Source organism: Bubalus bubalis, chromosome 3 (genome assembly GCF_019923935.1).
Source record: "Bubalus bubalis isolate 160015118507 breed Murrah chromosome 3, NDDB_SH_1, whole genome shotgun sequence".
In the NCBI taxonomy this organism is placed as follows: Eukaryota; Metazoa; Chordata; class Mammalia; order Artiodactyla; family Bovidae; genus Bubalus; species Bubalus bubalis.
The window spans coordinates 155,255,946-155,278,657 of NC_059159.1; the positions used below are offsets into that span (position 1 = coordinate 155,255,946).

Genomic DNA, 22,712 nt, shown 5'->3' on the forward strand with positions numbered 1-22,712 from the left:
TGTCCTAAATTCCAACAAAAGAGGATTGACTCAGTTACATAGAATTTTGTAGGACTCCAAAATTAGAAAAGTGAGGCTTTGGGAAGTGGGTCCCTCCCAATGCCCTGGAAGAGAAGATCAAATCTTTTTCCTAGGTCCTGTTTTATTTATCGCTGGTACTACTGCCTTCTACATAAGGACAAAGACTCCACCTGCCTTCTACATAAGGACAAAGACTCCACCTGCCCACCAGTGTTCAAGCTAATTTAGTTTTGGTTGTGCTGGGTCTTCATTGCTGCATGCCAGCCTTCTCTAGTTGCGGTGAGTGCAGGCTACTCTCTAGTTGTGGTGCATAGGCTTCTCATTGTGGTGGCTTCTCTTTTGCAGGGCACAAGGTCTACTGTGCGCAGGCTTCAGTAGTTGCGGCACATGGGCTCAGTAGTTGTGAGGCGTGGGATTAGTCGCCCTATGGCATGAGGAATCTTCCAGGACCAGGGACCAAACCTGTGTCCCCTGCATTGACAGGCAGATTCTTAACCACTGGACCATAGGGAAGTATTCAAATGCTTTTGATTCACAGTGATGAAACAAGAACAGTGCCCTATTTATACTGTATCTACCCTATACTCCATGGACTTGAGTTTGAACAAACTCTGGGTTTGGAAAGACAAGGAAGCCTGGTGTGCTGCAGTCCACGGGACTGCAAAGAGTTTGACACTATTTAGCAACTGAATAGGGAGAAGGCAATGGCACCCCACTCCAGTACTCTTGCCTGGAAAATCCCATGGACGGAGGATCCTGGTAGGCTGCAGTCCATGGGGTTGCTAAGAGTCAGACATGACTGAGCGACTTCACTTTCACTTTTCACTTTCATGCATTGGAGGAGGAAATGGCAACCCACTCCAGTGCTCTTGCCTGGAGAATCCCAGGGACGGCGGGGCCTGGTGGGCTGCCGTCTATGGGGTCGCAGAGTCGGACACGGCTAAAGCGACTTAGCAGCAGCAGCAACTGAACAACCCTATAGTCTATCTTTACTTCCATTCCTAATCTCTCCACATTAGAGGGGTTTTAGTGGCTTCATGCCTTGGTGTTCACTTCTCTATGGCGATCTCAAGGGCCAGTTTTAACAGCAAGTTCATCTGTACTAACTGCAATTCGTTAGTGCTTTGGATATGCTCTAAGACTAAAACTGCTGTAGACCTCTCCTTCTATAGGCAATTTTCACTATAATAATTACTTTTAGTGGAAGTAGTTAGACGTGTCTATTTGTATAACTACCCAGAAGTCCTTACACAGCATAAGTGCATTTGCATGTATTTTTTCATCCACTTGACTTAAAAAATATCAGCTGGTTATTAATTTATTAAAATAGTGCAAAGGGTAACAATGTCTGTCCTAACACTTACATTTTCACCCCAAAGAACTATTTATTTCACAACTTTATAAAATCCACATTAGGGTCTGTTGGCAAATTAAAATTCTTCATTCTCAAAGAGATGAAATGAGGAGGACACAGTTGAAAAGAAATGTATTTAAGACTGAAGAGAATCAATATAAGTGAAGAGCTGTGGCATATAGGGGATGAAGGAATCACCATAGACAAAGCTAAGTGTTAGTCATTCAGTAGTGTCCCACTCTTTGCAAACCCATGGACTGTAGCCTGCTACGCTCCTCTGTCCATGTGATTTCCCAGGCAAGAATACTGAAGTGGGTAGCCATTCCCTTCTCTAGGAAATCTTTCCAATCCAGGGATCAAACCCTGTTCTCCTGCCTTGCAGGGACATTCTTTACTATCTCAACCACTATGAAATAGCAACAAGGCAAAAATAACTGCGTGACTAAATGATGTTAGGCCTATAACGACTGACTTACCTAAGTGGGTGAGATAAGAGTAAATAAAGTAATTTTTCTTATACAAACAGAAAATCCCCACAAAACTTTTAATTCTCCCAAGTAGAAAAGATTTTCAAATCAATGGTTCATTCTTGGTAGCCTGACTGGTGTCCAATACTGCAAAGTCAATAGAGGCCAAGAAAGCAACTTTAAATATATAACCTAAAATAGCATGCTGGCTGCATCATCTCTTTTACACATCACCTAGGGAAAGCACTATAGAGCACTATGAAGCTATGTCCTTCCTAACTCATTAGTATCAACATGCTTAACTGTGAGTAAACTGCCTGTTTTTTTTTTTTTTTTTTTAAGAAAAATACACACTGATAACAGCTTCTGTTATTACTGGCACTGGAGTCTGTACACGAAGAGAAGTAAACATACTAGCTCAGACTAGACCGCGTGGAAACAAACCTCAGCTTCCGGGCTTACTACTTGGAATAAGTTGCTTAACCTGTGACTCAGTTTGCTCATTTGTAAAATGAGAACAATAACACGGATTTCATAGGGTTGCTAAGATTTTAACAAGCGCCTGAAACGCAACCTGGCACCCGAAATCAATAAATATCAGCTGTTATAAGGTGTTTCCCCTAAAATTCTCTGAAATTGTTAGTTCTGCTATTGCTTATCATTCTACAGCTTTTCAGAGAAACGAGGGGAACTCCTATCCGTCCAGCCTCTACTATCAGCCCCACTCAACTTCTCCCGCGGGCGCTGCACAACTCTGGTGACAGCCTTATCGGCCCTTTGGGACAGGAAACCCGAGCCCGCCAGGGTCCTTCGCCGGCGAGGGGCGGAGCCAGAAAGCGATCCACAGTCCTCAGAAGTTCGTTCGGCGCCGCCCCAGCCCCAACAAGGTGCAGCTTCCATTTAGAGGACCCTGGCCCAGCCCAGGGGGATTCTGAGGCAGAACGAGGAGACCGACACGAAGCCAACCTGCCTCCGGTACTTGGAGACCACAGAAACCTGCCCCACTGAGTCCCGCCGGGCCTGAGAGGAGGCGGGGCTTCCCGGGCGTGATGGCGGCCAGACCCGGCCTGCAGCAGGGCGGGGCCGGCGAGCGCGAGGCCCCCAGGCTGAGGTGCGGGGCTGCCCGAGGTGTGCCGGATAACGAGCTCAACAATTGCCGCCAGCTTCTTTAGTCCTCAGGTCCGACCCGTCGCTTTTCCTGAGCCGCCCTCTTTTCGACCTTCTTTTCTATCTCTTTGTCCCTTTAACTGCTTGATGGAAGAGAAAAATGGAACTTTTAAGTCAGGCATCTCTGAGGCACCAGCCAATGGAATAGGTAGTGGAGGTGGGGTCCTGTGCTCGCGCCGAAATTCAAAGGCAAAAATAGTTCCGCTTCGGTGCCGCGCGCGGGGCAAATGTAGGAGTAGCTTTGGTGGCTTTCGCCTCTTAGCGCCCGAAGCTGGGCAAGACTGGCGCGCTCTCTGCCCTAGTGACTAGGAAGAGCTTAGGCTGCGCCTCAAGCCCAGGCGACCTGACGCAGCGGCGAGGCAGGTGCGTGCGCGCGGCCGGTTGGGCCTAGCCGGGCATTCTTGGCGGGAGATGGGCGTCGGGGGCTGGGGAGCAGAGTAGCAAGGCACTTCAAAGTAAATTTAGTCCTAAAGGGATTCGTAGCAGAATGACTAGTTCTTGTCCAGCCTTGGAGTAGGGCGAGCAAGGGTTGACAGAAAGGCCTGGTGGGGCTAGGGAAGAGCCTGAGTAAAAGCAAAAACCTTCAGCTGTTTATCTGGGGGTATATCTACTGATGCTTAAACACTTACAGACCACCCGCCCATCCCGCGCCTTCGAGTCAGGCAGTATTCCGGCATACAACGGTGAACATAGAAGAGCTACGGAAGATTACACTATGATAGGTTGGGTAGAGCAATAAATAAGTACTGATTAGTGTCAGCTGTAAGTCCGTGAAGGAAAAGGCAGAGGGAGGGAATGGGTAGAGGGTACTTTTTTATATACGAGAGTAGGTGACGTTTGAGTAAAGACGTGAGTGATATAAAGGAGAGTGAGCCATATCAGTGTCCGGGATAAGTGCATTCTCGGCAAAGGGGATGCGATGGTAAATGATCAGTAATCTGTGTTAGCTGGAGTATGATAACGGTGGAAGATTATAAGCCTGGAGAAGTAGGTGATTGGCTTCCAGGTTCAATTAACTTCTGCGTATGTGCGTGCTGAGTCACTTCAGTCGTGTCTGACTCTTGGCGACCCCATGGACTGTAGCTCACTAGGCTCCTCTGCCCATGGGGATTCTCCAGGAAAGAATCCTGGAGTGGGTTGCCCTGCCCTCCTCCAGGGGATCTTCCCGACCTAGGGATGGAACCCACATCTCCCGTGGCTCCTGCATTGCAAGAGATTTCCTTTATCGCTGAGCCACCGGGAAGCCCAGTTAACTTATAAATAGAGGCTAATTTTTGTATATTTTTAAGTTAAAGAAAGATACCTTTACATCAGAGGAAATAGCAAGTGGCTGTTTTATTTCTATTGCGCTGTCATTCTTATGGTCTAGTCTATATATTATGATTCCAGTTTTACATTCCACTTATGTTTTGTTTTTCTGTTTTGTACAGAACTGCTTTGTGGCTTGATTTCTCGCAGAGATTTACCTGTCCAAGTCAGTAGTGAAAATGCACATTAAGTCAGTCATTCTTGAGGGATTCAAGTCCTATGCTCAGAGGACTGAAGTCAATGGCTTTGACCCTCTGTTCAATGCTATCACTGGTTTAAATGGTAGTGGAAAATCCAACATATTGGACTCCATCTGCTTTTTGCTGGGCATCTCCAACCTGTCTCAGGTAAAGTGTAAACTTTCTGATTTATGTGAATTTAAGTTTGAGGAACCTCAAGGGAATCTTTGCACTTGGAGAGTACCAGTATTACCAATATTCTCTTCATTTGCATTTTTATGTGAATTATCTTCTACCTCACTGCAGTCCTTTAAAGGTAGGTATTATTACTCCATATTTTAGGTGAGAACGTAGAAACTTAGAGTTGCTTAAGGTTAATCCTCTAAAGATGTTTGAAGCAACACTGAAACTCACACATTCTCATTCCAGAGTTTGTATGCTTTCCACCTGCACCCACCCTCATTATAATGTCTTTTCAGGATCTACTATTGGAATTGAATGAATAGTGAAATTTTTAGACACTGTCTTTCCATAAATTTTTCAAATGAGCTCTTGTTAAGAAATGAGTAGAAAACAGTTTAGCTCAGGATTAAAAAAGTCCTATGGAGAGAGAGGCCCATTTCAGGTCGATGTCCATTTTCTTTGCTTTCCTTGTCTATGAATACCACTACCTGTTCTTGACTTCTTAATGGATACTACATGGGTTGGTTTTCCAACAGCAAGAAAGCTATTTTTAGTGCTATTTTGTGCAGTACTGAGTTTTGTAACTGATAAACTTTTCCTTTATTTTAGGTTCGGGCTTCTAACTTACAAGATTTAGTTTACAAAAATGGGCAAGCTGGTATTACAAAAGCCTTGGTGTCAATCACCTTTGATAATTCTGACAAAAAGCAGAGTCCTTTAGGATTTGAGGTTCATGATGAAATTACAGTAACAAGGCAGGTGAGTGACTACTAAATATTTGGTTACCTGAAAACTTGTCTCGTGCATTTTGGCAATACGATTACTGGAAAGTTGATGAGCAAAACTGAGGGATCAAATACTGACTAGATTCCTTAAGAATATCTTGTTTTGCTTAAGCAAATTCCACCATTTACCAAGTGGATTGAAAGGGATGTGAAATCCATCTGTACAAACACTCAGCCACGCTTATTTAAACCATAAACCATGCACTTGAGTTTCTCTCTGTGCTGGAACACCTGTAGTTCTTGGGAATCTCACTGTTTTCTGAGGTAACCCATTTTATTTTTGGAAATTTGAAAGTTAGTCTTATAAATTGAGCCATACCATAGTGTTTTTTTCAAGTTTTACACATAAATCCTAGTTATCTTGAGAGCACCAAGAGAACATGTAATTTATTCTTTATTTCAGTATATCAGTATTCTTCTGTAAATCTGTTTTCTAAGCTAAATTCTCTAGGTCTTTCAATTGATATTTAGTTGTTTCTAGGTCTTCCACTTGTCTCATCACATGGAGTGCAAATTTGCTCCAGTTTTATTTATACATGCACACATACACACATACATATTTTAATGGTTGGCACTTCAAATTGCATGTACCAGAATTGGCCTGGCTGGGACAGGATTAAGCAGAATTGTCACTTCTTTCATTTTAAGTACTCTACTTCTATTTTTCTCTATATGATGTTGAAGAGTTCATGATATATTATGAACTCATATCCGATTTACTTAAAATCACTCTTAAGTTGTTCATGTTATTTCTTAGCCATATACTGCCATTTCTGCATCTAAGCAGGTTCTTGAAATCAGTGGAGGACCTTAACATTTGTCCCTTAAAATCTTTTTATCTTATTATAATCAGACCGTGTTTTCAGTTTGTCAGAGTTTTATCTTTAAAAATTCTGTTAATTCTCATTTATTCTTCATCTTAGCATTATGTAGCTTATAGATTTCCATCTCTATGTTAATGAAAACTCTGGTTGAAAAAAAAAAAAAAAAAAGATTGACTAGATTGGGACAAAATCCTGTTCTCTGTCTTTAAACATCTATCGAATAATTACCTTTCAGGATTTTAAGAAAATCTGATACTAGTCTACCCAAAATTCCTGTCCTCTTGTGGTCCATGTGACTGTTTCTTCACCAGAATTTTGTTATAAAAACTTCCTCGAATTTCTTTAGGATATATTAGGATTGTTGTTCAAATATTAAGAAATAATCTACTATCCTAACACTGTCAGGAAAAGAAGTGAATTCATATTTATTTAATATTTATTAAGTGCTTGATGTGTGCTGGGCATTCTCAAATGCATTGGGAAATACAGATAGAAAGAATGAGAAACAAATCTTGTCTTTAAGGACCTCAGCAAATGGATGAGGCAGTCATACCTCCAAAATGATGATGTACATGCTGTAGTAGACTGAACAAGCTGATATCTAGTATAAGTTGTTCTTATTAAACCCATGCTGCATTCCATGATTATTTTTCTTTCAAATATTCATAAGGCTTATCTTTTATTAATCGTTTTAGAGTCTTGACAAAAATTGTTACTAAAACTGTGTGTCTTTTGTTTTTGGTATTTGACTCCTTTGGAAATCAAAAAGTGGAGGAAGATGGGTCAGCCTCTGAGTATGGAAAGTTGTAGAAGAGGGTGATCAGGGATAGAAGCTACATTCTATATATCCTTGGAAACATAAAGGTGGAAGGCACCTTAAAGACCTAGTCCACTGCGTGGGAAGTTAGGAGGCCCTAGGTTAGAAGCCAGTCTCACATTGTTTTGGACCATGTTATACTTTCTTCACTATTTACCGTAGATTCGTTTTATTTATCATTAGTTGGAAAAAACAAAAGATAATGTATTTGGGAATTTATCATCTTAGCTCAAGATGTGTGTTCATTTATGTCTTTTAAAATTATTTCCTTTGCAGGTAGTTATTGGTGGCAGAAATAAATATTTAATCAATGGAGTAAATGCAAACAATACCAGAGTATACGATCTCTTCTGTTCTGTTGGCCTTAATGTTAACAACCCTCACTTTCTCATCATGCAGGTATTTTGTTTGTGGACTTTATATCTTTCATAATAGTTTTGGCATCTTTTTTTAACTTACAAGAGAAATACATCTCTTTGGATTTTTCATTTTTTAATTTGCTGTTAGGCTGATGTTTGGGCACCTGTTAATAATTGTGGGTTAGTTATTTGTACTTATGTGTTCTGGTATATTGCATACATTTGAATTTTGAAGAATATCTGGAATTAATTTTCTTTGACTTATCTTGGAGGGCTATTGTTCTAAAAAGTCAAGAGATGTTCAGTAATTATGCCAACATTTATTTACATGCTTACCCATTTTAGAGTTGGAGACTTATACATCATTCCCTGTCTCAGAAATACAGTCTTGAGTTGTCTTTGTATTATTTATGTAACTTATATCACTAGTAAGAAAGTAGCAAACTCTAGAATTATAAGCTACCCTTGTTCTCAAATCTTAAAAAAGAAACATCTTTTGATGTAGATGGGAGAAATAACTGCCCAAGGATTGGTGTATTAGGATATAACAGCTTTAGTACAGATAAACATGTATGCCTTTAGGTTATTCTTTCTGAATTTATTGTTATTACAGTAAGTTTGTCATTTTATTTTCAGGGCCGAATTACAAAAGTGATGAATATGAAACCTCCAGAGGTAAGAGCACTCTTTAAGCACAGTAAAAATAGTAATTGTAGATATTGTCTTAATGTTTTAGGTAATCAATTTTTAAACATAATTTTTCCATTATTAAAATTTTTGGGAACATTTATTTAAGAATGATTAGTGGAGAAAATAATTTTGTTTTTTAATATTTGACACCATGCCCTAGTTTTTTTAAGTGATATAATGTAAACTTGCAGAGCCTTAGTTTCCTCATCCATAATCTGGAGTCCATAACCTTTACCTCAAGATCTGTTCTGAGGATTAAATCAGAATCTTTAAAAGAAGCAAAAGGAAAGTCCTAGGACCTTGTTAAGCAGTTTTTTTTTTTTTTTTTTTAAATTGAGATATAATTGATAAAGTAGTTTCAGGTGTACACCAAGAAGATTTGATATATATACAATATTCAGTATATGTGTATATCACAAAATGATCACCACAGTTTAGTCAACATTGATCACTGTATCAGTGTGATACATTGATGTGATCATCTGTCAGAATTTTTTTTGAAGATGAGAACTTTTAAATTATACTCTCTACAATTTTCAAATATGCAGTTAAGTATTATCAACTGTAGTCACCATGCCATACATCACATCCCCAGGACCTTTTATTTTATAACTGGCACTTTTAACTTTTGCTCACCACCTATCCCCCACCTCTGTCAGATTAGAAAACTAATCTGTTTTCTGTATCTATGAGTTCAGTTTTGGGTTTTTTTTTTTTTTAAAGATCCTACTTGTAAGTGAAATTACACTGTATTATCTTTCTGTCAGACTTATTTCACTTAGCATAATGCCCGTGTGTTCTATCCATGCTGTTGCAAATGGCAGGATTTCCTTTTTGTATGCGTAAATAACATTCGATTTAATTTATATATATAAATATTATATTCTTTATCCATTCATCCATCAGTGGACACTTAGGTTGTTTCCATGTTTTTACTGTAACAAATGATGTTGCAGTTAACATGGAAGTGCAGAAAGCTTTTCAAATTAGTGTCTTTGGTTCCGTCAGTTAAATGTCCTGAAGTGGAATTATTGGATCATATGGTAGTTCTATTTTTAATTTTTTGAGAAACCTCCATGCTATTTCCCATAATGGATACATCAGTTTACAGTCCCACAGACAGCATACAAGTTTTCCCTTTTCTCCACATATTCACCAGTCTTTGTTATTTTTTATCTTTTCGATAAAAGCCATTCCAATAGGTGATGTCTCATTGTGGTTTTGATTTGTATTTGCCTGATTTGTATTTGTGGATGGTTTCCTTTCGTATGCAGAAGCTTTTTAGTTTGATGTAGTCCTGCTTGTTTATTTTTGGTTTTAGTGCCTTTGCTTTTGGTATCAAATCCAAAAAAAAAAATCATCACTAACACAGATGTCGGGAGTTTACCACTTACTTTTTTTCTAGGAGTTTTACGTGCCCATACAGTATTAAAAGAAATTTTGGTTCTAAAGTAGCTTTTCTCAGCTGGTGTTCCATGTCAGAGTTAAACCCTATAGGAAGAGATGTGAGTGAAATTAATTCATTAGATATAATGGATTGCTTAAGACATTAAGACTTTGTTTTGGAGCCCCCTTGAGAAGAGTTGCTATGAAGGAATAAATGTTTTGTATCAGAGCAAAGGCTCTTTTGGTATTTTTATCTATGGAGAAGAACTAAAAAGACGACTGATAATTGATGATATTAGTCTGGTTTAACCACAGGTTACACTTACTTTCTTCAGATAACATCTTAAGGGAAACTTCCCATTCAAAATCTGCCCAATATATGGAAATCAAACTGGTTTTCAGAGAAATAATCCTCTTGAGGTAGGGATTGATAGTGATTAGAAGCTTCTGATAAAGGAATGCTAAAAAATTATCCTTATAAAATTGTAATTAGTGTTTGCCTTTTTCAGTGTACTCACTTGAATTACTTCTCAATGACACTGAGATACTTTCAGTCCTCAGCAGATGAACAAAGAGAGGAACAGGGAAAACTAAATTACTTGCCCAAGTTCTCAAAGTATCTGCCACAGTTGGAATGGAAATGTTAGGCCATGCTTCATCCTTGTAGGAACAAAACAGCTAAAGTCTCACTTGGAACAGGTTTAAGTAGAAATTTATAAATTGAAATATTAGTTTGCTTTTACTTTCTTACATTTGAAGGAAAAGAGAAAGAAGGAATGAAAGGTTGTTGCTGAATGAAAAAAGGCAGCTGGGATTCTTGGCCTCCGGAGGAGAAGAATTCAATCCGGGGCCAGAGACGAGGCTTGATCGCTCAGAGCTTTGTGTGATAAAGTTTTATTAAAGTGTAAAGTAGATAGAGAAAGCTTCTGACATAGGCATCAGAAGGGGGCAGAAAGAGTACCCCATTTCTAGTCTTCAGCTGGATGTTATATAGTCACTAGCAGTCTGTTAATGAAAGATAGGAATGTCTTAAAACTCAGAATGGCACCAAGCCCCTCACCCATAAGATGCATTTTGGGATAATCTTGGCACCAAATGGTTCATCCTGGGCCATAAAATGATTAACTTGAATCTTGCAGAAGGACAGATTACCATACAAATAGTTACATTTACATAGGTTAGGGAAACAATATCTGAGTATAACATACTGGTTTGTCAAGTAGGTTCTGACCCAAGAGGCGGAACCGACTTAAAGACAGAGTTTGGGGTAAGTGCATAGTACATTAGCATAGCTTAAGACAAACATTTCCATAAGAAAAATGCATTGGTTATCTCAAGGTTTGAGACTAATTAACTTCAGGTGAAACCAGGTGTCATTATGACAACACAGTATTTTAAGAGAAACCTCCTTTTAAATTTGTATAGAGAAGGAAAAAAATATTGATAGTTTGTTTCCTCTTGCCAATTAAGAGAGATGACACTTGCAGGCTATTTCCTCCCTTTGGAGACCCCTGGCCTTCCTGCCTGTTACCCTCTCAGGAATTACTGGCTTTAGTTTTCAAAGATATGTACTCTGGAAACTCAGTGTAGCATAAAGTTTGATTTTAGAATTGGAGTGAAGGCCAGAAATATTTGTTAAATCTTAGGGTTATAGGTAATATGTACATTTTTTAAATGTACTTAAATGTTATGGTCCTTAACTATTTTGTTAAGTTGCTTCGTGACGTTAAGGCCTTAAGTAATATCCTAATGTAAATTCCAATGAGACTCACTGGCTTTGATTCTTAAAACATTAATGCAATCATCTTTCCAGATTTTGTCCATGATAGAAGAAGCAGCTGGAACCAGGATGTATGAATACAAGAAACAAAATGCTCAGAGGACTATAGAAAAAAAGGAGGCTAAGCTGAGAGAAATTAAGACGGTAATTAAATTTATATAAAATATTTTTAGGAGAGTACTTTTCTTTTGTTAGAGTTTCTCTGTTGTAAAAGAGGGAAATTTTACCACACCTATCTTCTCCCCAGCCTTTGTTCAGTTTTTCTTAGTCTTCTCCCTTTTAAATTTCTTTAATGGTACTTCACATACTCAAAAATAGTTTTTCCTTTATTTTCCAGATACTTGAAGAAGAAATTACTCCAACCATTCAAAAATTAAAAGAGGTGTGTACTGTATATGTGAGGACAGCCAGCTAGGATGTCTCTCAAAATTGGCGATGCATCCATGATGATACACATGGGGGCGACGGCTGTACCACTCCTTAGAAATGTTTATTGGAGATGAGATAAGGAGTTAGAGTTGATAGTCCATGCTCAACCTTCTGCTTATAGAGGACAATGCACTTCATACCTGTTAAGTCATAATGGTTTTAGAGATTGACTGTCATAATCTCAGAAAACAACATGCCAGATTTTCATTCTTTGTTGAAGACAAGTGTAAATCTAATTTTCCTGGATAGTTAGAATTGACTGGAATAAATATTTCTTAAAGGTATGGCATTCTTAGAAACTCTTGGTAGAATGAGTAACTTCTAGGGTAAGAGGGGCTATCACAAAAATTACTGCTGTCAAGGCAGTTAGTAGACAATAGGTATTGAAACAGATGACTGTTTTCTCTATAATCTTTGTACTTCTGACATCATATCACTGTTTCAGTGAAAGTATTTTAAATCATGTATTTAGAAATTTCTTAAATGTTCATTAAAATTTGATACTTCTCAAACTCTCTTCTGAATCTATAGAGTAGCATAGATGTAATTAGAAAAACTGAAAAATTGTGAACTTGAAGGTTCTGCTTTTGTATGTATGATTTAATAGAAAAACACTAGATCATGAGTTTAAACCTAGGTGTCATATTTGATTTTGCCAAATTCTGTATCTGATAATATGAAGAGCTCATTTAATCACCCTGAGTTTGTTTCTTCATCTGCAGATTAGGAATTTTCATTGTTAACTTTGTCCTAGTAGGTCCCAGTGGGAATCAAGTTTAGTAATATGTGAGCAAATATTTATAAATAGTTATATGAATGAATGTAGGGTGGGCATCTTGGTAATAGTACTACAAACTACATTTAATAGTGTATCATTCATGGCTTTATAATTTTATAGACTTATTCCCACAAGTCTATGAATCTTGTGTCCATATTTCTTTGTTAATCCCAACCGTGTGGTTATATTTGAGAAGAAATAGCCACACAGAATTCACTAAGATGACATTACTATCTAAAAAGCCACAGTTCTAATGTTGTTTGAAGTTTCCTAAAATTAATAGTCCATAATTACTCAAATTTAAGACAAAATCCATTATGTTTATTGTGTAATGGGAAATTTTTTATGTGTTGCTGTATTTAAATTCTTTCCAAATTTGTTTAAAAATATTAATGTAGAGTTATACTTTATTGGTGATTTCTCTTTTAGGAAAGATCTTCCTACTTGGAGTACCAAAAGCTATTGAGAGAAATAGAACATCTGAGTCGTTTATATATAGCTTATCAGTTTTTGCTGGCTGAAGATACTAAAGAACGCTCAGCTGAGGCATTAAAAGAAATGCAGGATAAAATTAAGAAGCTTCAAGAAGAAGTGTCTGAGAATGATAAAAAAATAAAAGCACTTAGTCATGAAATAGAAGAATTGGAAAAAAGAAAAGATAAGGTCAGACATGTATAAGAATAATAATAAACTGAAAAATATTAAATAATGTATAGTAACTATTTTGGGTATACTGGGCATTGTGTTCTGAATTGAAAAAAAATTATCTTACTGTATGATAATGATATAGTTTCAATTCAGTTCAGTTGTGTCCGACTCTTTGCGACCCCATGGACTGCAGCATGCCAGGCCTCCCTATCCATCACCAACACCTGGAGTTTACTCAGATTCATGTCCATCGAGTTGGTGATGCCATCTAATCATCTCATACTCTGTCATCCCCTTCTCCTCCTGCCTTCAGTCTTTCCCAGCATCAGGGTCTTTTCAAATGAGTCCGTTCTTCAAATCAGTTGGCCAAAGTATTGGAGTTTCAGCATCAGTCCTTCCAGTGAATATTCAGGACTGAATTACTTTAGGGTGGACTACTTGGATTTCCTTGCAGTCCAAGGGACTCTCAAGAGTTTATTCAAAAGCATCAATTCTTTGGTGCTCAGCTTTCTTGATAGTCCAACACACATCCATAAATGACTCCTGGAAAAACCATTGCTTTGACTAGATGAACCTTTGTTGGCAAAGTAATGTCTCTGCTTTTTAATATGCTATCTAGGTTGGTCATAACTTTTCTTCCAAGGAGCAAGCATCTTTTAGTTTCATGGCCGCAATCACCATCTGCAGTGATTTTGGAGCCCAAAAGAATAAAGTCTGTCACTGTTTCCATTGTTTCCCCATCTGTTTGCCATGAAGTGATGGGACCAGATGCCATGATCTTAGTTTTCTGAATGCTGAGTTTTATTTTTCACTCTCCTCTTTCACTTTCATCAAGAGACTCTTTAGTTCTTCTTCACTTTCTGCCATAAAGGATTGTGTCATCTGCATATCTGAGGTTATTGATATTTCTCCTGGCAATCTTGATTCCAGCTTGTGCTTCATCTAGCCCAGCATTTCTCATGATGTACTCTGCATAGAAGTTAAATAAGCAGGGTGACAATAAACACGCTTGACGTATTCCTTTTCCTATTTGGAACCAGTCTATTGTTCCATGACCTGTTCCAACTGTTGCTTCTTGACCTGCATACAGATTTCTCAAGAGGCAGGTCAGGTTGTCTGGTATTCCAAACTCTCAGCATTTTCCACAGTTTGTTGTGATCCACATAGTCAAGGACTATGGCATAGTCATAAAAGCAGAAATAGATGTTTTTCTGGAACTCTCTTGCTTTTTTGATGATCCAGTGGATGTTGGCAATTTGATTTTTGGTTCCTTTGCCTTTTCTAAATCCAACTTGAACATTGGGAAGTTCACAGTTCACGTACTGTTGAAGGCTGGCTTGGAGAATTTTGAGCATTCCTTTACTAGCGTGTGCTGCTGCTGCTGCTAAGTTGCTTCAGTTGTGTCCGACTCTGTGCGATCCCATAGACGGCAGCCTACCAGGCTCCCCCGTCCCTGGGATTCTTCAGGCAAGAACACTGGAGTGGGTTGCCATTTCCTTCTCCAATGCATGAAAGTGAAAAGTGAAAATGAAGTTGTTCAGTTGTGTCAGACTCTTCGCGACCCCATGGACTGCAGCCTACCAGGCTCCTCCGTCCATGGGATTTTCCAGGCAAGAGTACTGGAGTGGGGTGCCATCGCCTTCTCCAACTAGCGTGTGAGATAAGTGCAATTGTGCGGTAGTTTGAGCATTCTTTGGCATTGCCTTTCTTTGGGATTGGAATGAAAATTGACCTTTCCAGTCCTGTGGCCATTGCTGAGTTTTCCAAATTTGTTGGCATATTGAGTGAAGCACTGTCACAGCATCATCTTTTAGGATTTGAAATAGCTCAACTGGAATTCCATCACTTCCGCTAGCTTTGTTAGTAGTGATGCTTCCTAAGGCCCAGTTGACTTCGCATTCCAGGATGTCTGACTCGAGGTGAGTGATCACACCATCGTGATTATCTGGATCTTGAATATCTTTTTTGTATAGTTCTTCTGTGTATTCTTGCCACCTCTCCTTAATATCTTCTGCTTCTGTTAGGTCCATACCATTTCTGTCCTTTATTGTGCCCATCTTTGTATGAAAAGTTCCCTTGGTATATCTAGTTTTCTTGAAGAGATCTCTAGTCTTTCCCATTCTTTTGTTTTCCTCTATTTCTTTACATTGATCACTGAGGAAGGCTTTCTTATCTCTTCTTGCTATTTGGAACTCTGTATTCAAATGAGATATCTTTCATTTCGCCTTTGCTTTTCGCTTCTCGTCTTTTCACAGCTATTTGTAAGGCCTCCTGAGACAACTTTTGTGCCTTTTTGCTTTTCTTTTCCATGAGGATGGTCTTGATCCCTGCCTCCTGTACAATGTCACAAACCTCTATCCATAGTTCTTCAGGCACTCTGTCCATCAGATTTAATCCTTTGACTCTCTTTCTCACTTCCACTATATAATCATAAGGGAGTTGATTTAGGTCATACCTGAATGGTCTAGTGGTTTTCCCTACTTTCTTCAATTTAGGTCTGAGTTTGACAATCAGGAGTTCATGATCTGAGCCACAGTGAGCTCCTGGTCTTGTTTTTTGCTGTCTGTATAGAGCTTCTCCATCTTTGGCTGCAAAGAATATGATCAGTCTTCTTCGGTATTAACTGTCTGGTGATGTCCATGTGTAGAGTCCATAGTTTATTAAAAATAAATGCATATAAATTATATGCTAACAAATTTTTAAGTACATGATTGAATTGGGTGCATTTTATTATAGGAAGTTGGAGGTATACTTCGATCTTTAGAAGATGCTCTTACAGAAGCTCAGCGAGTTAATACTAAATCTCAAAGTGCCTTTGATTTCAAGAAGAAAAATCTGGCAAGTGAAGAGAACAAACGCAAAGAACTGGAGAAAAATATGGTAGAGGTAAGCAAATGAGAAGTGTAATTTAATTCTAGTAATATACATTCCTCCATTCTGTTAATATTTATTACGTGCCTGCTGTGGACCCAGGGTAATTGTTTAGGCTAGGATGTAGCAACTGACAAAATGACAATAATGAACAAAATGCCTTGTGTGTCTTCATTCCAGTGAGGAAAACGATGATAAAATAAGTGAAATATGAAGTGTGTTATATAGTGGTAACTGATGAGGAGAAAAAAAGCAGTGGATAGGGTTAGTATTGGGCAGGGAGGTACAATTTGGAATTTTCAATTGGGTAAACATTAAAGGTCTCATTGGGAGGCTTCTATTTCATTAGAGACCTGAAGGTGGTCAGAGAAGGGTGTAGATAGATTGGGAGGCTGTGGGGGGAGATGTTTCAGACAAAAGAGCAGCAGCTGCCCCCAAGTGCCTAAGGTATTGGAAAAGCAGAGAGAAGTAAAGCTGGTTGCTACTGAGTAGTAGAGATGGGATATAGGATCACGTGTGGTTTTGCAAAATATGTGAAGGACTTTGCTCTTTATTTTGAGTGGCATGGGAAGCTGCTGGAGTTGGTTGAGCCCAAGGGTGACATTTTAATATTTTAGTAGTACTATTCTTGCTGTTTTGAGGATAAATTAAAGGGAAGAAGTAGAGAAACCAGGTAGTAATTGGTAGTGCCAGTGATAGTCCTTGGATAGATGCAATAGAAGGTAGAATATTAGAGAAGTTGTGGGATTTTATGTGTACTTTAAGGGTAGGCCAACAGATATACCCAGCAGATTTTTTTTTAAATTATAGTTCATTGGTTTAAAATGTTGTTTTCTGCTGTACAGCAAAGTGACTCAGTTATACATGTATTTTTTTTTTTAATTTTCTTTTCCATTATGGTTTATCACAGGATATTGAATGTAGTTCCCTTTGTCATACAGTAAGACCTTATTGTTTATCCATCCTATACATAATAATTTGCACCTGCTAATCCCAAACTCCCAGTCCTTCCCTCCCCTTCCCACCCTTCCCCTTGAAAACAAGTCTGTTCTCTGTGTCTGTGAGTCTTTCTATTTTGTAGATAAGTTCATTTGTATCATATTTTAGATTCCACATATAAGTGATATCATGATGTTTGTCTTTCTCTTTCTGACTGACTTCACTCAGTATGATAACCTCTAGGTCCATTCCTTGGTATCCATTGGTCCAGTGGCAATTTTTCACTCTTTTTAATGTCTGAGTAATATTCCAGTCTGTGTGTATAACATCTTTATCAGTTCATCTGTTGATGGACATTTAGGTTGCTTCCATGTCTTTGCTACTATAAATAGTGCCCAGCAGATTGGTGTTTGAATATGAAAGAGGACTGAAGGATAACTCCAGAGTTCTGTTGTTGACAGTTTGAAATATGGTTGCCATTTGTTGAATGGTGAATAATAGGCTTGAAGAGCTAGTTAGACATCTAAGTAGAGATATTGATTTGATAGTTGAAAATATGAACTTTGAATCCAGGTTAGAAATGCAAACCAAAATACATATTTTAGCATGCACCAGGGCTAATGGTCAGACTTCTTTATATATACTCATTTCTTCAGTGATCCCATCCAGCCCTGTACCCCTCAGTACCATCTACATGTTGATGCCTTTCAAACCTATAATTAACCTTGACTCCTTCTTTGAAAGACTCATTTGTCCAGCTATTTAATTGACATTTTTATATGGATGACTTTAAAAAATCTAAAACTTAACATATCCAAAATAGAACTCCTTAAATTTTCCTCACCTACCCAAACCTAACTGAGCTACTGAATTTTCCTCATGTAAGTAATGATGCTGTTCACTCCAGAACCTGTAGTCCTGAATTTTCTTCTTTCTCCCAACCCTGTGGTATCTAATTCTTCGACAGATTTTGTTGATTTTAAAAGTATATCCAGAATATCCAGATATATGTGTATATCCAGAATATAGCCACCTTTCACTCCTCACGTGGTTCATGCCATCACCTCCCAGGAAGGTACTCAGTAGTATCCTCATTAGCTGCCTTTTTTTACTTACTCACTGTGTTCCAGCCACAGTTCCTCCAATACCCAAGCATATTCCTCAGAGCTTGGCAAGTGTACAATCCCCCTAGTATTTGCACGGTCACACCTTTTGTTTCATTTAGGTTTCTGCTCAAAATGTCATCACAAAAAGGCCTTTTCTCATTATTCTTAAAATATTAGTTCCATCATTTTTTGCTTTATTTGTTTACTATGTTTTCCACCTTAAAAATGTAGGCTCCCTGAGGACCCTGTGTCTTTAATGTCTAGAATAATGCCTGGAACATGGTAAATATCTAAGAAATACCCAGTGCATCATGATTTAAGTGAGCCAAATTTCTGATCACTTTCATGTAAATATGACTAGATTTTTTTTTTTTTTCTTTTAGTGCTGGTATCTTATATAGCATTAGATATTTGGTTATTAGAATTTAAGTGAGAGTGTTAGTCTTTCAGTTGTTCCATCTCTTTGTGATCCAAGGGACTGTAGCCTGCTAAGGCTCTTCTGTCCGTGGAATTCTACAGGCAAGAAGACTGCAGTGGGTTACCATTTTCTTCTCCAGAGGATCTTCCTGACCCAGGGATCAAACCGGGGTCTCCTGCATTGCAGGCAGATTCTTTACTTACTGTATGAACCACCAGGGAAGCTGTTCCCATAATAATTTAATACTTAAATTTTATGGCCTTTAATAGTTTATAAAAGCATTTTCATATACATGCTCTTAATCCTAAAATTTCTTTTATGCTTGGGGTAGAGTGGATATTATTTCAATATTATAGTTTTAGAATGTGATTTTTAGTTGTTTCAAGTGGTTTGTTTAAATTTGCAATAATATTTTAACTCATTCTCGCTCAGATTTGACTATAACATGGAATGAAGATATTTCTATTAGGATAAGAGGTACATTTATCCTAAAAACTGAGAAATTTAAAAATGGGAATAAAATATTTAAAATTATGGTTAAATTACCATGTTCACTTCAAATTGGTATGAAATTTGATGACATTAAAGGTATGCATGTTTCAGTGGTTTTCTAAAATATAATTCTTTCCAATTTCAAACTCTTCCTAAAGGATTCTAAAACTTTAGCAGCAAAGGAAAAAGAGGTTAAAAAAATAACAGATGGACTAAGTGCCCTTCAAGAAGCAAGTAATAAAGATGCTGAAGCTTTGGCCATTGCACAGCAGCACTTTAATGCTGTTTCCGCTGGTCTGTCCAGTAATGAAGATGGAGCAGAAGCAACTCTTGCTGGTCAGATGATGGCCTGTAAAAATGAAATAAGTAAAACTCAGACAGAAGCCAAACAGGTAAGTACAGACAGTAAGAACTATGTGATTGCAGTTTTTATTTCTTTATTATATTTGATTTTTTGTGAAGCTCCTTCACACTATGCTTTGGCAGTTGTTAAACAAAATGTTGAAAATATTCAGATAACTATCAACTATTACATTCTGCTGCTGCTTAGCACCTAAAACAGTGAAATTCAATATACTGATCTCTACCTATTGACAATGTCAGTATAAGATGCCATAAAACATAAAATACCTTTATAGATTAATTGAAATTTTAAGTGCAATAAATGCTCTGTTCTGTTTTCAGCATTGTATGGAATACTTGAGCTTAGCGTATTTGTTTTCATCTTTTTGGTATTTTATTGACATTATAAAGTTGAAGTTTTAAGTTTTAATAGGAAAACAAAAACATCTTCATTTATATGCCTGCCACAGTTAAAACTATAGCATTTTAGTGTCATACTTACAGCATATACATTTTTCTGTCAGTTTAGCATCCTTTTTCTGTATACTTTTATTCCTCATCAATACAGTTAAGTGCACAGTTGGACAGCATAAATATTATATAAGTGCAAATATGCATATCTAAGTGAAAAAGAAGGAAGTGATTTCTAGCTTTCTATTTTGCTTTTAATTTGATCAGTTCAGTTCAGTCGCTCGTTCATGTCCGCCTCTTTGCGACCCCATGAACTGCAGCACTCCAGGCCCCCCTGTCCATCACCAACTCCCGGAGTTCACTCAAACTCACGTCCATCAAGTTAGTGATGCCATCCAGCCATGTCATCCTCTGTTATCCCCTTCTCCTCCTGCCCCCAATCCCTTCCAGCATCAGAGTCTTTTCCAGTGAGTCACCTCTTCGCATGAAGTGGCCAAAGTACTGGAGTTTCAGCTTCAGCATCACTCCCTCCAAAGAACACCCAGGACTGATCTCCTTTAGAATGGACTGGTTGGATCTTCTTGCAGTCCAAGGGACTCTCAGTGTTCTCCAACACCACAGTTCAAAAGCATCAATTCTTTGGCACTCAGCTTTCTTTATAGTACAACTCTCACATCCATACATGACCACTGGAAAAACCATAGCCTTGACTAGACGAACCTTTGTTGGCAAAGTAATGTCTCTGCTTTTGAATATGCTGTCTAGGTTGGTCATAACTTTCCTTCCAAGGGGTAAGCGTCTTTTAATTTCATGGCTGCAATCACCATCTGCAGTGATTTTGGAGCCCCCCAAAATAAAGTCTGACACTGTTTCCACTGTTTCCCTATCTATTTCCCATAAAGTGATGGAACCAGATGCCATGATTTTAGTTTTCTGAATGTTGAGCTTTAAGCCAACTTTTTCACTCTCCTCTTTCACTTTCATCAGTAGGCTTTTTAGTTCCTCTTCACTTTCTGCCATAAGGGTGGTGTCATCAGCTAATGACAGTTCTTTGATATTAATCTTTGAGCTCATTGATGTTAGTTTTATAAATATTAAAAATATAGACTTAAATTATAAGATATTTAATATTTGAGCATATATACATTTATATTCTGAGTAGTATTTTGAGGAGAATACATTGAGAAATGATTCCTTGTTGATATACTGATCCAAGTAGTCAGTCAAATTTTCAAGGCTGATGTCTCTTAAAACAGTCTAAATATGTGGCTGTTGTATCACTAGCGATATCTACCTCGTATAGCCTGTTATATGTTTTTCTGTTACAGGCTCAGATGAAGTTGAAACATGCCCAACAAGAATTAAAGACTAAACAAACAGAAATTAAGAAGATGGATAGTGGCTATAGGAAAGATCAAGAAGCATTAGAAGCTGTGAAAAAACTTAAAGAAAAACTTGAAACTGAAATGAAAAGGCTAAATTATGAAGGTTTGCCTTTAAAGACATGGTGTTAAATCATTAGGAAGTAGTGATTATTAATAGAAACTTAAAGGAAATAGCAAGTAGGAAATTTTTTTCACCTCATTAATGTTAATGGGAATTAGTATAAAAATTATTTATAAATATAATAAAAAAATATCAAAGTATAAAACAGTCCTTTGAATTGAAAGGATGAAAATGGTTTTATGTGTTGAAAATATGTCTACTTGACACCTAATATAAATTCAAATGTTAAGTATGCTTTTCTTTAATATTTATCAGGAGTTTGCATTTTGCTTTTAGAAGTGCTTTGGAAATAGAGATTACTAATATTTTCCTTAAAACAGTAGAATATTTGAGTTTTTAAAACCTGGTTTCAATTTACTTACGGCTTACTGTTCAGAAAACAAGGAGGAAAGCCTTCTGGAAAGGCGCAGGCAGCTATCTCGTGATATCAGTAGACTGAAAGAAACAGAAGAAGCTCTCTTGGCCAGATTTCCCAATCTTCGATTTGCCTATAGGTAAGAGTTAAATCTTGAAATTGAACATGGTAGTAACTAGGATATATTTTTGTATAAAAGTTACCGTAAGCTGCTTTTCCTTAATTGTTTTTTCTTTTTTCCTTAAATCTTTATTGAATGTTTCAGATTTGAAGACAAGGGAAATCTTGTGCAATTTAAGGTTACTAATGCCACTAATGTCAAAACCAAAATGAGGGGAATTTAATCTTAGTCCAAAAAGTTTCTTTAAGGTTATTTTATCATTAATGTTAAATAGCTGTGTTAACATTTTATAATTTGTTTTATTAATGCTATATGGTTTTTTTCTTGGAATACTTAATATATGTATTACAAAGCTTAGCACATTAAAGTTATTTTTGTTACCTTGAAAACATGATGTATACTGAAAGATCTTTTGATTTTAAAACAATAGTCTTTTAAGGGTACAATAGCATACTGTATACATACTTTAAAAAACCAGGGTATGTTAATTTATAAAAGCTTTATTACTAAAGACTATTAGCTGACAATGCAAGTTTGCCACAGAACTTCAATTTGTAAAAAACAAAATGACAACGGAAAACATCAATATTTGTGAAACACAATAAAAGATGTGTCTGTAGCTGGACAGTCATGAGACATTTGAAATCTTTTAATTTTGTTAAAACTACTGATTATTGTGCTTTCAATTTAATGTATTGTCAGAAAGAGCTCTTGACTAGTAAAATACAACTTTTTCTATTTTCTTGTCTAAGATTAATTTTTGTCCACTTTTCTGTTTTAGGGATCCAGAGAAGAACTGGAATAGAAATTGTGTGAAAGGACTTGTAGCTTCACTGATCAGTGTAAAAGATAGTTCTGCAACCACTGCTTTAGAATTAGTGGCCGGAGACCGACTCTACAATGTTGTAGTAGACACAGAGGTAAACTGATTTTAATTAAAGAAAACATATAATTGCTGTTAAAACTATAATAGCTG

General features: G+C 37.4%; 1 protein-coding gene across 1 annotated transcript in view; it reads left to right on the forward strand.

Moving 5' to 3' along the window:
* Positions 1-3,169: 3,169 nt before the first annotated feature.
* The window catches only part of SMC2 (structural maintenance of chromosomes 2), a 50,546-nt gene continuing 31,003 nt past the window's right edge, over positions 3,170-22,712 (forward strand). The window contains exons 1-13 of the mRNA XM_006069073.4: positions 3,170-3,372; positions 4,440-4,664; positions 5,289-5,438; positions 7,382-7,504; positions 8,101-8,139; positions 11,354-11,464; positions 11,658-11,702; positions 12,957-13,190; positions 15,912-16,061; positions 19,160-19,393; positions 21,083-21,242; positions 21,637-21,754; positions 22,518-22,656. Of these exons, the coding sequence (XP_006069135.1) occupies positions 4,497-4,664; positions 5,289-5,438; positions 7,382-7,504; positions 8,101-8,139; positions 11,354-11,464; positions 11,658-11,702; positions 12,957-13,190; positions 15,912-16,061; positions 19,160-19,393; positions 21,083-21,242; positions 21,637-21,754; positions 22,518-22,656 (1,671 nt within the window). The 5' untranslated portion in view covers positions 3,170-3,372; positions 4,440-4,496. The remainder of the gene's footprint in view (positions 3,373-4,439; positions 4,665-5,288; positions 5,439-7,381; positions 7,505-8,100; positions 8,140-11,353; positions 11,465-11,657; positions 11,703-12,956; positions 13,191-15,911; positions 16,062-19,159; positions 19,394-21,082; positions 21,243-21,636; positions 21,755-22,517; positions 22,657-22,712) is intronic.